The sequence below is a fragment of the Drosophila biarmipes genome, chromosome 2R, assembly GCF_025231255.1.
Source record: "Drosophila biarmipes strain raj3 chromosome 2R, RU_DBia_V1.1, whole genome shotgun sequence".
Lineage (NCBI taxonomy): Eukaryota > Metazoa > Arthropoda > Insecta > Diptera > Drosophilidae > Drosophila > Drosophila biarmipes.
In genome coordinates, this window is record NC_066615.1 from 19,786,253 (window position 1) to 19,802,630 (window position 16,378).

At 41.3% G+C, this 16,378-nt stretch overlaps 3 protein-coding genes across 3 annotated transcripts in view; 2 read left to right on the top strand and 1 right to left on the bottom strand.

Annotated features, from left to right (window-relative positions):
- The window catches only part of LOC108022517 (exostosin-1), a 70,956-nt gene that overhangs the window by 42,858 nt on the left and 11,720 nt on the right, over nt 1–16,378 (bottom strand). The window lies entirely within an intron of this gene.
- On the top strand, nt 1,986–3,897 carry LOC108022519 (uncharacterized). Its single transcript, XM_017091490.2, has 3 exons — nt 1,986–2,000; nt 2,109–2,182; nt 2,541–3,897. The coding sequence occupies exons 1-3, from the start codon at nt 1,986–1,988 to the stop codon at nt 3,895–3,897; spliced, it is 1,446 nt and encodes a 481-aa protein (XP_016946979.2).
- On the top strand, nt 10,655–12,886 carry LOC127011005 (G-protein coupled receptor Mth-like). The gene is made up of 9 exons (XM_050887640.1): nt 10,655–10,736; nt 10,886–11,216; nt 11,273–11,411; nt 11,482–11,658; nt 11,729–11,962; nt 12,023–12,176; nt 12,236–12,430; nt 12,500–12,560; nt 12,629–12,886. Exons 2-8 carry the CDS (start codon nt 10,905–10,907, stop codon nt 12,555–12,557), a joined length of 1,269 nt encoding a protein of 422 aa, XP_050743597.1. The 5' UTR covers nt 10,655–10,736; nt 10,886–10,904; the 3' UTR covers nt 12,558–12,560; nt 12,629–12,886.

Below are 16,378 nucleotides of genomic sequence, written 5' to 3' on the forward strand. Positions count from 1 at the left end.
TATGCAAGGACGACTACAACGACAAGGAGTTCAGGACTCCGGCTGTAAGCTAGCATTATCAGCAAAGTCGGGCTAGGCAGCAATAACACAAATATGTCTATATGCATGTGCGTACGTACAAGTGGAGCATGTATAATGTTCCCATCGACGGGGCCAAAGGATCAAGAGGGACGGGTGCAAGGGGCATATTGCATTAGCTGCTACCACCACAATGCTGCATCGATTACATAATCCATTTACACAAATGGCATTTTAAATACATTATTGACTGAAGTGTGGAGCGCGCTTTGAACAAGGCTTCGGAGCTCGCTCAACGTTGCGTATGCGTAATGTGTCGGCTACCAAAGAGCTGAGCAAACCCAATTGATATGCGTGGGCGGCGCTGCATATACACACGTATAATAATGTCCGTCCACCTCGTTCTATTTAACAGATGTTTAATTAGTGCGCAAATGCAATTATTGCAACTTGATAAGTCCGTAAAGGGCAAGCCAAAGCGGCTTAAAACGGCTTAAATTTATTGAAGTCTGATATTCTGATAAATAGCCACGTAGGAAAACAGATAAGCCCTCGTTTAATTAAACATTGTTTAAGACTATAGATGCAGCAAAGTCTAAAGCTATTTAATTATACTTAGAAGAAAACAAGGAGCATTCCAGTTTGTTCATTTTAGTTGCAAAACTTTAATATACTAGCTTAAAATAATATAAACTGTTTTAACTTACTTTGATTTGGCAACTATATTAGGAAATATATTTATTTTGCCATGTATATCTAACTCAAACAAACACAAAATATCGTGTTAACATAGGTTGCATGAATAACGACTCTTAATTCAGCAAAGCAATTCCACCACTTTGGCAAAAAAAAAATCGGAAAACTGGTGATTTAAATTACCAATAAAATTCAGAAAACTATGGCAATGAAGTTCTCTGATGACCACTCCATCTGGAAATGTATTTCATTAAATATTTTTGCAGTTGACACACGTCTCCTGATAATGAGGCATTTGACTTTGAAGTGGCGCCACCTGCCGCAGAGATAAATACGCGTTCGAGTGAAGCACTTTGTTTGAACAAAAAAAATATCTCAACAAACATCAACAGCATTACCATGGCCATCATTATAACGATGATGATGGGCAGGCAGAGAAGTGCACACACGCCACAAAGTCATTTACCGAACCGAATCGTTTGGCACGTTTCGGCCCAAAGATGGCGTATTGATGATGATTGTACGTATATACACTACATCGCATGAGGACGACGATGATGAGGATGCAATACATTGTGAGGCAATGCCTGGCGTCGATAAATTGAAGTGCAGGCAGCAAAACAGAAGCCGAAAACGCTCATTAATAAATATTAAGTCATAATTAAACAGTTGCGCTGGTGCCTGGTGCAAAACGAAGCTTTTGATGAGATTTAAGAAATATTTAAAACGTACTGAAAGATGGCATGCCACCCGGTAGGCAGCTGCAAAATGCAGGCGAAATCAAGCAGCAAGAAAATGCACACGGAAACTGAAAAACCGAATAGAAATGGAGAGTAGACACAAAAAAAAACGAGGTAAAATAAAGGAAGGAAAACCAGGCAGACAGACAGACGAATAACCACAGGCACTAAAGATACCGAAAAGTAATGGAACTAATTGCTCGACGAAAGGCGGCCAGCCTATCAGTCAACAGCCCATTGTTCCCCACGAAAGTACGAAAGTGAAAATGCCAATGCCAAGCTCAAAGCCAACGAGCTGCCATAATAATTGGAGCAACTGCAACTGGCAACCAGCAACTTGCCACCAGCAACTTGCAACCAGCAACTAGCAACTTGCAACAGCTAGTATATAAAAGCAGGTGCTTGGCGCGCAGGCGCCGACAGTTGAAATTCGCCAGCAACCGCGAAAAGAGGGTCTCAAATCGAAAATCTGCTGAAATTCATATTCAAATCAAGCAGCAGCGGTGGGAATATTCAAGTCTATTGACCAACATGAGGAAGCATTGCGTAAGTAAGCCAGAAATGGATTACCAAGGAAGTGTATGACACATCAGCTAATTGACATTGTCAACCGATTTGCATCCGGTGGCTTTTGGATTACTTCAACTCTCGTAGATCAATTGGATGTGGCTGCTGTTGCTGCTAAAGCTGATTTTGATCAGGGGCGAGCAGCAGGCAGAGGATCACAGGTGAGTGGATTCCATGAAATCGAATCCAAAATAAGTGGCTTAAATAATTTAATTGAAGAAAAATATAAACATCAAAGCGTTTGACTGGTTTAAAAGATGTTAAAGTAATATCATTTAAAAGTCGGACGAGATAGTGAGATTAGTAATTCAATACATTGGCCGTAGCAAACGTTACGATTTGAAATAGTAAATGTTTTTAAGGCACGCCTTTCAGCATTACTGTTTTTAAAGTCTTTTAATAAGCCTCAAATACTCTGTTTCATACATAATTTATAGTCTTTTAATGAACCTCAAATCCTTAATGATAGTCATAATAAGCTTATAAAATTCGCAACTTTTACTTTCACTTTATCCACAGAATCCAACGACGTTTCATGTGGCAAGAGATGAACAACTCCGTGATGGGCGGCGTGCTGGGACGAATATTCAATGGAGCCCGGGCCATGAAGTCTATGTTGACGGATCTCATGCCAAGCACGGCGGGATATGCGCAAAAGTCCAATGATTTCCTGCCCACAGAGATGACGAGGGTGAAGTACATCATCCGCAATCCCCATAACAATAAGCCCATGAAGATCATCAAGATGAGGCCGTCGCCCAAGAAGGTGGTTAAACTCAGGAGACCCGTGCCCAAACCCACTGTCACTGAATCCACAGTGATGATTGCTCACTCGATTCATGGTCACGATCATCGGATGAGGCAGTTGGAAAAGGAGCAGGAACTCATAGCCGAGGGCAAGGCACCAATGACCAGCGATGAGGCTATCATGGAAAAGTACTTCAAGAAGCGTCCGCGCGGGGGATCCTCCAACGAAGTGATCTCTGGCAAGATAATGGAGTACCAGAGCTGGAAACCCGTCTACAAGCCGGGTGAAAAGCCCTCGTCTTTTGTGACCCTGCGACCCCAAGCCCTGACCCACCTGCACACCGATATATCCAGTAGTGGAGATCATGAAATGTTGCCCAAACCCGAGAAGCTGGTGAGCTACGAATATGAGAGGGAGGAAGAGGAGGAGGCAGAGAACGAGGTGGCCAAGCAAATGGGTCACCGGTACGAGGTCACCGAGCATACGGGTGAGGCCAGTGGCGAGGTGGAGTCGGTGGAGGCGGTAGAGGCGGTGGCCTCCATGGAGAGTGGCTTTGTGCCCAGTCAGGGCATGACTTTCCGATCTCAGCCACCTCCTCCAAGGCCCAGACATCGCAGTTCCTCCAGTACGACTACTACCACCACCAGTACCACCACAGAGGCGCCCAACTATCCGGCATCGTTCCTGAAGAAATTCCGCGAACGGGAGGCCACCACCACCACGCGGCGACCCCGGAAGCACCACCATCACAACAAGGAGGTGTATGTGGTTCGGGAGGACGAGGACAACTTGGTGGCCAGCACCACGCCGCCATCCTTCGCCATGAGCAGCCTAAGAGCCCGCCTGCAGGATCAGCAGCGCCACCATAGGCCGCAGCACAAGCAGCAGCTGGAGGAGGACGACGATCTGGAGGCCGCCCTCGTGGATGCCATGCACGGCGAGAAGTGGCCATCGGAGGTGGCCCACAGCGGCTTCCAGCTGGCCAGCCCGATTGGACCCAGTGCCGTGGCCTTCGAGCAGCCGCTGGCCAAGGCGCCCAGGGGTCAATACAAGCGCCAGACCCGCGATAATATCCGGCAACGGGGATCCGTCAAGTTTGGCGATAAGCCCAACTACGACGAGGCCTGAGGAGCGGCTTACGCAGTTAGTAACCAAAGAGCCACCGGCTGCAGTTAAGCTACACGGAAAAAAATATCACAGGGGACACCTCCTTCTCTACAATGCAAGGAAACTTTTGGCTTTTATCAAATAAAACTCTTTATTAAGTACAAAAATGTACAAGTCAAAATTGTAACAAGTTCTATTTAAAACTAGCTTAGAAAAACAAAATTTGTTACAAGAGAACTAAATAAACTAGGAAAACTTAATTTACAGAGAAACCTATAAGTTGTTGTTTAAATGGTGGTTATACTTTAAACATGTTTGATATTTTCTCTTTAAGCTAAATGTAAAGAAATATTTAAATTAAATTTAAATGAATAAAAAAGCTATTATTTAATTTCTCATGGTAGTTATAACGATGTAGCTTAAAATACTTTCTTTCACAAATTAGCTTTAGACTGAACTGTTAACCACACTTGAACTTTGTTTAATTGGCTTATCTAAGATTTATGCTTACAGTTTTTCGCCGAGTAAAAGTCGGCTGAGACATTTGAACAGCGATTTCCCATTGAGTTGCATTTCATTTGCGAGGCGGAGTCAATGCACCCGTGGCACGCAATAATATGCAGCATGCCGCAACGGACATAAAACTCTGGAAATATTTTGACTTTTAATTAATGCCAGTTAGCTATTTTCCCTTGGGTGCTTGTATGTATATAACTTATATGTTATCGCATTCCGCTTAGCATCTTGCATTTGACAACTAATTTAAAAAGTTTACATGGCCGACAGCCTTGGGCTCTGAAATCGAGAGCATTGCGGCGAAGTGGGTTAAACCTGCTATAAATTCCAGAACAAAAGCCATAAGACACACTGTGCGACAGAGACGGCGATGGTGGAGAGGAGAGAGACAGGGATAGCCAGATAGCCAGATAGAGGGGGCCGAACAAAGAAAAGCGCATTTCCACTTTGAGTGCGGTTTTTAATCAACTAAAGCAGCGCCAACAACAAACTGCAACTGAATTAAAAAACTCAGAATGCCCACTAAAACCGAAGGAAGGGGATGGAAAGGGAATGGAAAGGGGATGGAAAGGGGAAGGAAAGGGGATGGAAAGGGGATGGAAAGGGAATGGAAAGGGGATGGAAGCAAAGGGAAAACGCGATAAACTTTAAATGAAACGACATGTCGGCTTAACTGGCGAGGGAAAATGCAGGGAAATGCCGGAAAACCGGGGAGCCTACAGATTGGAATTGCCGATAGCCAACAATGCAATGAAAATAAGATAAGAAAATTCTAGATTACGAAATGAGGCAGGGAAAAATAAAGTGGAAAGGGAATCATCCAAGTTAAATTTAAATAAAAGGATAAAGATTTAAAAAAGACTATAATTTCCTATATGAGTTTAATAAACAGAAATGCATATAAATATATATATTTTCTTTGACTGAAGGAAAAGCTTTGCTTAGCCTTTATTGGCCTCTTCTCAGCGAGTTAAAATTTAATTTCTTAAAACACATTAATATTAAATTCTTTAAAAACCCCCAACCAAACCAAAATTTTCCTCTTAACTTAGCTCATTTTCTTTGCGAAAAACTTTGTCAAACTTTCGTTTATCAAGAAATTTATGGACTCTCAATACCTGCAGAGGATGTCTCTAAGCAATAGAATTTTCTCCCTCTCTCCCAAAAATATGATTGCAAATCTAGAGGAAATTCAAATTTGCCAGCGAAAAGCGGAATCAAGATGAACTCACCTGGAGAGTCGAGCAGGTGAGCAGGTAACAATAACAAATTGTGTGCTGGTGGCCACGCCCACTGGCGAAGTCTCACCTACGCCCACGAAGAATAGCAAACGAAAGTTGGAACGTTGAATTTGCCTTTTTTCAAGGACATTATTGGAGCACTGGCTGGGCTGACTTTTTTTTGTGCATATTTTGGGTGGTTCGAAGTCGGGGCCCATGTCGACCTATACACCTGTCCACCGGCAGGAAACGTGTCCTCTGCCGTGTCCCATCGCCCACTGTCCTCGCTCCTCTGCCACGCCCCCTAATCCCGCCCTGAAGGCTGTCCCACTGTCGAGTGCACCAAATACAAATTAGAATTTAAATGAACAATGCAACCAGAGCGGAAGTTTCGGCGAGTGTGAGTGGATTTCTATAAAGGTGTGCGGGTGTTAGTAGGTGTAGCTGAGTACACGGAAAGAAATCATAAGATGGAAATTATATGATTTTATTAGGCACGTCTATAGGGACTATCATGCACAGCTAAGGTGGTATAGATTGCCTTTTAAAAAAGTTTAAGTTTTAAAAATTTAACGGCGTTAAAATTAAAAACCGAAATTCGAATTTTACTAAATAAATGAAAAATATATAAATTTGTGTTCAAGGACATAAAGTACTAAATAAAAATATGTTAAATTTCTTAATGCCGCAATTTAAAACGAAAATATATTTTACAGGTCGATTAATTATTGACGACAAAACACAGTTTTTGTCGATGACAACTTGTCATGCGTGACACCTAAGGACGGTTTAATTTCAGCAGTTACTTGAAGGATACTTAAAGCCTGATTCACATAACACATAAGTTTTTTTTGCCCGGTACTCCAGGGATGTTATATTTGGGTGCGCATAATCTTTTTTCTCAGTGCCAGTGAGTTCGGTATATGTACGTGGGGCTGACATTATGGGTGACATTGCACGTAGAGCGCGTGGGCCAGCAACATCAACAACAACTCCCGGCAATGGCCATAATGTCATACAGTTTGGCGCGTATTTTTTGCCTTTCGTCCTCCACCTTTTTACCCAACTTTGCTGCTCCTGCTTTTCCTTCCACCCCCTCCCCAGCTTCGACGTGCTCTTTTGGGGTATTTCGCGAAAACTGGTAAAAGAGGAAGAAAAAGTTTCGAGATTTTTACACTGAAGGCGATGTCAAACTGGGTCGCTTCAACTCAACGGCGAAATGTCAAACGAATTAATGGAATTTCGCAACGAAAAATCTTGGAAAAATGCACCCCATGGTAGAATACGGGAAAGGAAATTGAAAATGATCCTTAACATAAATTAACTTAAAAATACACTTCAATGATATATGGCAAAGGATTAATGGGATCTCAGCGGAAAACACTGCACTATGTAGGGTTGAAGATTAGTAATCTAAATATAAGGTATATAACCTTTTTTAAACGATATATACAGAAACACATTGTTTAATTAGTATATATATTTTTTTTTTATTTGATTGAAACCTTTATTTTAATACATTCACTAAAAGACTAGAATCAGAAAACAATTTTTAAAATGAGGTAAACCCACAAGTGCAACATAAACCCTTTATTATCCATTTAATACCAAGGGGAATGGCAAACAGAACGCAAATTGATTACGCAAGCGACTACGACGACAATCCTTTTGGCCATTCTTTTTGAAACGGAATTGCAAGGGGATTCCTTTACAGCGACCAAGTCGACCAAGTCAATTAAATATTGAAAGAGCGTTTAAATTGTTGCCCGGTTAACTGGCGAAACGGTTAAACACGAGCTGGGCGCATTCGCCACTCATTCATTAATTTGCCCGGCACCTTCTGGCGACCTACTGCTGTCAAAGTTGAATTTATTAAAGCGAAATTCTTTTAATTAAAAACGTGACAGGTGAAAAATGGCCAGTGAGTGGGTCGACGGGCTGTGGGTGGTGTCTGCCACATCACACTGAATCGTGTCGAAATTATATTAATTATGAATTGGGACAATTCGGCGCTGAAGCCAATTTGGCTGTGTCCTCAAAGCGAGCATTGAACTCGCAATCAACTAAGCCAGCACATAGAGCACAATACGTATATATAGCCAGAGCTGATTCATTTGGCGTAGAAAGCATTCTGTTTGCTTTCCGAAAACCCCGCATACACAGCCAGAAATGGGGGGGCGTTGGCTGGGTGGTTGGGTTGCTGATGTGACGGCTGACGGGTAACAACGATAGCTCTATGGCATCGTTTAGCGTCAGGTTCCGAAGTGCGAAATGTTCCCAGCTCGCTAAAAAATTAAATATTCAAATATAGCTGTTGCCACAGCTCACAGGAAGAATGTGAAACTGGGGGAAAAGCCAAAAGGAGCGGGAAATGAGGGAAAACCGAGCCGTTTAGTCGGGGATCCAGAGCTCTCGAACTAAAGAGGGACACGAGCAGTTGCACACATCCATATGCATATGTGGGGAAGGCGACAAAAGTGTTCCTGCCGATATGGATTCGAAAAAAAACACATCACCAAATTATCAGAAGCAAATTTTAAAAAAGTTCTCTCTGAATCGAAAACATACTTTTCATAGGATCAGTCTCCAAAAAAACGTTTTCGGGAACGCACGCAGTAAACGGATTTGCATTTGAATTCTAATTTAAATGTGAGTCAGTGATTTTCTTCTTTATACCATAAAAAAAAAGGTCGATATATACCTTATAAGGTATACAAACAGTGCTAAGTGGATATTTTTTAAGAGATCATCAATCTTAAATCTTAAATTTAAATGGTTTCATCTTTTTTGCAGAAAAATGTGGATTCTTCTAAGTGCGTTTGTCATAGCTCCTTTGCTTATGACGCAAAAAACCAATGCGAAGATTATAGGTTGCCACTTCAACGACACTGTAGATCTATCGTCAGCACGGAAGCATTCGAATGAATCATATTTATATGAAGGCCTACTCATTCCGGCCCACTTGACGGCAGAATATGATATCAAACCGAATTCTCAGGAGAAAATGACGCATCATTTAAGAGGATGTGTCTGCAAATTAAGCACCTGCGTCAGGTTTTGCTGTCCCCCCAACCAAATTATAAAGAACGGCGTGTGTTCCAACATGACGGACACAGAACTGAACGATCTTTCTTTAAATATGACATTCGGCAACGGATCGCAGGTCGAAAGGCACACTAAGAACGATCTAATTTTGCAGTGGGATTTGCCCATGTCCTGTGAAACTAAGAATATGTACTATTTGGACAACCGAAATAAAGTGCATCGATACACAGTGTTCGATGTATTTTTTAACATACTCGTATTTAGTACTCGCAGCCAGTCTAATCGATATTACCCATCCCTAGAATGGAACCCTTTTGCGCCACTTTGACAAGGTGGCGCTGAGCCAGTGGGAGTACTGTCTACAGCCTCGATTCCTCGGAGACGGGAATATTCACATTGTACCTCATAGCTGCTTAGCTCCAAGAACAGGACAGACCATCGGTACATTAGAGCATAAACCTCTTAGGTACTTTCTAAACTCCCATTCCTTCACTTTACTCAGTGCTGATCATATCGATGATGTGCTTGCTCCTGACGATCATCGTTCATCTCTCAGTTGCGGATCTAAGAACCTTGACCGGGAAGTGTCTCATCTGCTATATGGCTTGTCTCTTTATGGCATACCTATTCCTACTTTTCAATTTGTGGGACATTTCGCAGGGCTTCTGCGTGACAGCAGGTTAGATGATGGCAACTCTATGGCCAGGAAACAGTACAATGGTAACATAACACAGTCCTTTTTATCTTCATTAGGTTTCCTCGGCTACTTTTTTATCATGGCAGCGTTTCTTTGGCTTTCTGTTATTAGTCGGGAAATATTGATTACCTTTAAAAAGAACAACTACTATTCCAATTGTTGTACAAACTACAGTTTTTTGGCTAACAACATTTACGCCTGGAGCGTAGCGATTGCCCTTACTGCCTTGACTTTTATAGCAAATGAGATCGTTGAAGTTAAGGAGTGGAATCCTCGTGTGGGACGCGGAGGGAAGTGTTGGATATACAGTAGGTTCCGAGTTGAAATTCATATTTTTGTGCAATACACATCTTTTTGCCACAGCTGAAGATTGGTCTGCCATGATCTACTTTTATGGGCCGATGCTCTTGATAATTGTATGCAATACAATCATGATTATCTTGACGGTGATTAATATAGTGAAAGCCCGATTGGTTCAAAAGAGGATGCAGAAACCCATAGACGTCAAGTACCCGTAAGCCTTTAGGTTAAAGAACTATAATGTATAATTTAAATTATACCTTTTACCTAACGCAGCTTCACCCTTTATTTGAGGTTATTCATTATTATGGGTCTCTCATGGAACTTTGAGGTAATATCCTACTTAGCTGGAGGAAACCAGTTTTGGGCATATTTTTTCCGGGTTACCGATTATTTTAATTGGTCCCAAGGCATCATCATATTTGTGTTATTTGTTCTAAAGCGAAGTACAATAAAACTTTTAAAGAAGAAGTAAGTACCTAGCTTTTATGACAAATTTTCATTTAACTCTTTACTCTTGATTGTCTCTTAAAGGAGTGAAAAAACAAAGGTCAATCACAACATGATCCCACTTGAGGATATGAGTTAGGGTCAAAGAATCCTACTTTGGGTAATCCGAAAAAAATTGATTTAAGCTGTTACAGTTATTAACCAGCTTTCTTATCCTTAGTAAATCCTATCAGCCACAAACGGGGAGTATTAATTAAAGAATGAAGAAAGTACGTCCTATAATCCGATGAATTAACACCGATGGGTAACCTCCCACGTGTAGTGAAAAATTTTAAATATTCATATAAAAAATATTATATTTTTTTCTAAAATAAAGTGTATTATATTAATTATTATATTAAGTGTGCCGACCAGTGGATGAATCATAATTTGTTATATTTCCAAATTTAGCTGCTTATCAGTAAAGCTGAGTCATTGCAGCATCGCTGCAAATTCCTCTTATGCGATAAGTCTAACATAGTTCCCTATGTTATTCGTTTAAATATTTCTTTTTAACTGACGCTGAATGTCTTGAGTCAGTCATCTGAAATTCGTGCTCGTGAACTAACTGAAATATCCCTGTGTCCTCAAATGTAAGCATTATAATAATAGTTTTATAGCTTTATATACGCACAAAAAAGCATGTAAAATGTATTATAATAATAAAAACGGTATTCTGCGCAAACTCTTGGTGTCATAAAGTTATTTAATTATATTATCAAATACTTAATTTTATTTTCAGCTTTTTTGTTTGTGATAAAATGCGGATTCTTCTGGAATCGTTTGTCGCAGCTCTTTTGCTGATAATACAAACTACTAACGCGCATTCTTTCGATGATATTGCCGTGAGTTTTTGCTGTCCTCGGGAGCAAGTAATAAAAAACGGTGAGTGCACCGACATGACGACGGCGGAGCTGAACGAGCTTCACTATTCCGTCAACGTGACCCGCCACAATGGATCGTTGGTCAAGAAATTCTTAGTCCAGCAATGGGCTACGTCCATGTCCTGTGAAACTGCGAAAATGATGTATATGGACAACCAAACAAAGCTGTATGGGTACAAACTGTTCGAGGTATTTCAGGTTATAGAGTAAACTAGGCCGTTTTAATCAGTATTTTTCCCTTGAAGGATGGCACCCTTTTGCGGCTCTGGGACAATGTGGAAATGAGCCAGTGGGAATACTGCATTCAACCTCAGTTGGTCAAAGACGGCAGCATTCGCATTGTACCCCATATTTGCAAACCTTCGAAAACAGGACAGACTGCCGGTAAGGTGGATGCAGTTACTGCTTAGGCACTTTGTGATTTCACACTTCGTTCTGCTCTCTTCCCACGCAGTGATGATAGTATCGATGACATGCTTAGTTCTGACGATCAGCGTATATCTCTTAGTTAGGAAGCTGCGGACCCTAGTCGGAAAGTGCTTTATCTGCTACATGGCCTGTCTCTTCTTGGCATACCTATTCCTACTCTTCGATTTGTGGGGAATATCGAAGGACTTCTGCAAGACAGCCGGTCAGCAGATGCCCGTTCTTTGACCAAGTAATCATTTCAAAGTAACATCTCTCTTTTCTTTCCCAATCAGGTTTTCTAGGCTATTTTTTCGTCCTGGCCGCGTTCTGCTGGCTGAATGCCCTCAGTCTGAACCTCTATAATAAACTGAGAGGTACGCCCTCAAAACATCGGTTTTCGGTATATAACATTTTTGCCTGGGGCTGTGCGGCGCTCTTGACCGGAGCCACTTTCTTGGCCAATAGGTTTGTGAAGATCAACGATTTGAATCCTCGCGTAGGAGAAGATGGCAACTGCTGGATAAACTGTGGGTTTCGATTGTATTCATCTTTGTCAGCACTCAAGCATCTTCTTTCTCCACCCCTAGGTCAGGATTGGTCTGGCATGCTCTACTTGTATGGACCCATTCTGTTAATTGTTGAATTAAATGTTTTTCTGTTTATCATGACGGTTATTCATATTCGAATGAAAAGGAACGTTGAGAACAATCGAAAAGAAGACCTGGAACCCATCATGGGGGGGTAAGCTACAAAACAATTTCGATATGTATAATTTAAACTTCAAAATTTTGCCAATACAGTTCCGTTTCCATTCTGCGCATCTTCACTATTATGGGTATTTCTTGGATTTTTGAGGTAGGGTCCTACTTAGTGCAAGGCAACAAATATTGGGAAGACGTGTTCCTTGCGGCCGACTATTTTAATTGGTCTCAAGGGACCATCATATTTGTGCTTTTTGTACTTAATGGTTCAACGCTGAGACTTTTAAAAAAGAGGTAAGTAAAAAAGAACTCTGCAATAAAAAATAGTTTAGGCAGTTTTTATCGTTGCCTCTTCCCGAGCAGCTTTACGGGTGAAAGCGAAATACCTGAAAAGAAGACGAAGAACTACCAACGCATCTAACAGGTAATTCTAAAGTTTACCTATATCATTATTACAACATTTGTATTCTTTTTACGATCTTAACTTTTTAGAATGCATGTAAAAACAACGTTGAAGTAGAAGGGATCCGATTAAAATAACAGCAACGACGATATTAACAAGTATCAAATAATTTTTTACTATTACTTTAGACTTTTATATTAATTTAATACCGGTTTTAGGCGTAACCATACTCCTTTAGAAAGTTTTCTTGATCATTTCTAAGCCCACATTTCTTAACTTATTAGTTCCTTTATTTTAAATGAGATGTAAAAAAAGTTATTAAAGACATTTTTCAATCGGTTCCATTAGGATAATGTCCTTATCCCTTTAGAGAATCAAAAGGTAAGGGACATTTTTGTCGGCTGGCAATCACGGGGAACTACATACAGCTTCTGTTCCAGCTTGGGCTCCCAGCTCCAGATACAGATACACATGCTGCTGCAGCTCTGCAGCTCGAGTTTATGGCTAAAACTAGCGCAGTTAAAAGCCCAGCGGGCGAGTGCCGCCAGAATGAAGATGTGTTGGTGTTGGCCAAGTTTATGCGGGGCGCGCTGGTGTGTGTGTGTGTTGGCCGTTGAAGTGTAATCAACAGCACGGCGGCAATTACGGCAGACACTTGTGTTAGTGCGAGGAGTCCTGGTTCTGGTGCAAATGCCCCCCCCCCCCCCCCCTTTCGCCCCACGTAGGCATAAAAGTTGGCGGGTGGATAACGCAGCACAATTTGCCAAACTGCACTGAGCGGATTTACGGAAAACTGCTAAAATGCCGAGGAGGAGGAGGAACCTATGGGTAAACCACCCACATCAGTGCATTCGCCCTGGCTTTTGGGAATTTCATCCAGCGAGCGGCAGAACCAGAGACTCGTTCAGCGTGTGCGCATTATAATTTTAATGCATATTACATTTCACATCACGAATTCAATTCCTAGCTTGGAAAAAATAAAACAGCCCCAGCTGCACCAGTTTCACCCTCGCGGAAATGGATCCATCAGGTGGAAAGGTGAGCTTTTAATATTGCGATTGGTTTGGGATTTTCAGAGGCTATTGGCTATTGGAATAAATTAATCACAATATATTATGGATACTAAATACTCTATTTATATTCTTAGGTGGTTTGTATTTTTAATCGCATAGTTTTAGCTGCTATTAATGCTTGAAAGTTAAGCAAGTTGAAGTCGCTGATTTTATTTGCCCTGAAAGTTCTCGAAACTCTTCATTAAATGGCCTGTCAAATGATGGCCAAATCTTAAATTTTCGATTGCCGAATCGATTCACCTTTTCTCTTCATTCGCCTGCGTTGATTTTAATAGCCGTCGAGAACGGAGAACGGAGTTCATACAGCAATACCGATTGGCTGGCTGCTCATATCGATAACCAAACACAAACAGAAAGTTTTCTGGGCGATGGAGGGAGAGCCATTCAATTTTTATTAAATAACTTCATGCATGGCAAGTGCTTTGCTGCGAAAGGATTCGGTGCTCGGGCACATGTGAGGATGGGGATAAGGATGGTGTGTGGACGTGGATGTCCTCCTGTCGCTGCTCGATGGCTCTGTCAATAGCAGTCGTAGCATCTGGGCGGCTGGAGTGGAGTGGTTCTAGGGGGGGTGGCAGGAGGATTTTTATTGAAACGCCTCGATGCCAGGCTCCAAATCGCATATTATCGCGTGCTGTGTGTGTGTGCGGGTCTTGGGCGTATCCTGCCATGTCCTGCGCCTGCATTGATCATTAATCTTTGCAACCTGCCAACGTGTTCGCCTTTTTCGGACCTCAATTGCCCGGCGAGTGTGAGTGTGTGCATTAAATGGCGGATGAAGTCCATTAGAAAACTATTGAAGTACATTTTGTCGATTGCAGCCAGCAGGCAGCAGGCAGCCAGGCGGCAGTGGAGCATAGCCAAACTCCATATCCTGGCCATGTGGCAGGATGTGGCAGCTGCCGCAATTGAATGCCTTGCTCGATTTTGAGCCCCCTTCAACCCCCTCGGGGAAAACCGAAAAAGAGATTTAAATCGAGAGCTGCAAGAGCCAACAAGAGCCAGGCTTTCAATTAACCGACGAAAGAACTGCAATTTGTTGGCCTAATCGAAGCTTCTTTGTATCGGGAGGCAATATAAATGCAATCGAAGAACATGCGTTCTTTTCAAACACTTAAACTCTTGCGAGTATTTACCAGAAAATATAGAAAAGCATTGGGAAAACATGTGTAAAACAGGAACCACAAAGTGCTATTGGTTTAAGAAACTAAGAATATATTTTGACTTAAACAACAAACACAACATATGCGAATACTCCTGAACATATTTGTTTCCTTTAAGCAAATATTTAAAATTTAATTAGCTGCCAAATCTCAAAACGAGCATCGAAAAGTAAAAACCAAGCAAACATAGAAAATAAATAAAATATGAAAAAGGTCCAGATGCTCAACCGCAAATAAGGTTCTTTGAGTATTAAAAGAAAAATAAATAAAATGCAATCTAATATGAAAGAAAGAAAAAAGGGAAAAACATACATCAACAATATTCGCTCCGGCTCTTTTTTCGCTGGCTTATTTTCCATTTTTTGCCCTTTTATGGCATTCGTTGCCCTCTTTTGTTGGTATTTTGCTTAATTATCCACATGAAAAGTCCTTCACAAATTCCAGGGGGGCAGCGCGAAAAGATGGAGCTCGGGAAAAGCGTGAAATGAAATTACATTAACAGTGGGAATAAAAGTGGAAATATGTTAGAAATGCGAGAAGCGGTCCAGAAGTGAACGTCAAGTGCCAAAATGAAGCTAAGTTTGAAGAGATTTTCGCCTCGAGGTGGGAGATGGCTGGGAGTTTTTCAGTTCTTGGTTGAAGAAAAGAAAAGAGCGTGAATTCCAGTGGCAGATTTGGTATTTGAAAGTGGCCATTACAGAAGTTGAATGGTCTTCGAAGTTGATGCGAAGTTCGGTAGATTCGGTTAAATCCGATTAACTTTGGGACCAGTTCTTTTTAAACAGAACCATAAAATTGTTTTTAGTAGTGTATTTGGAATTTTAAAAAAGTGTTAGGAACTACGAAATAAAATATAACTTAATACAGCAATATAAATTGGGTCTTAAATATTAAATACAATAGATCTTAACTTTCCAATATAGTATAGCATAACAAAGCATTTTAAATAATATGTACCATATATTTTCTTTAGAAAATACTGGCGGACAATTAATTTGGGTCGTTAGGAGCAAACACCAAAGGACTGGCCTGATACGAATGGCTCGAACCTTCTCTGACCCCCCGTCCGGCGTTTCACTCCAAAGTTCAAATGCAAACGCTGCCCACAAAGATCCGGCAAAAGGTTCAAGTAACCCAAATAAATTCTTTGCACTTATTCAGAAATACTCCTTCGGCTTTTCCCTATTGACAGGAGTACTTATTTTTTTGCTTTGTTTAGCTCTTTTGGGTTTCTCTTTTATGCAGTTCATTTGCCAACCGAAAAAGCGAAGAGGGGCTAAATAAATAAATGGCGGCGAAGGAAAAAATTTAATTAAATCAAATATATATATTGTGTGTGTATGTGTGGGTGGCTGGCTTTTCAATTTGATTATATGTTTGTGCTTCCGTTCTTTTTTTAATGTACTCGTATTTTCCCTTTGGCACATGGTTTTTGTTGTTGCAAAAGGCAAAAGACAAATGTTGGGGGAATAAGCACAAAAAACATGCATGAGAGCAAATTCAATTAAAAAACACTTTTCAAATATTCATTACGCCAGGGGGCGGTGGGTGGTGGGCAAATGCCGGGGGAGTGAGTTAATTAGCGCCTGGAAGTATGCTGAGG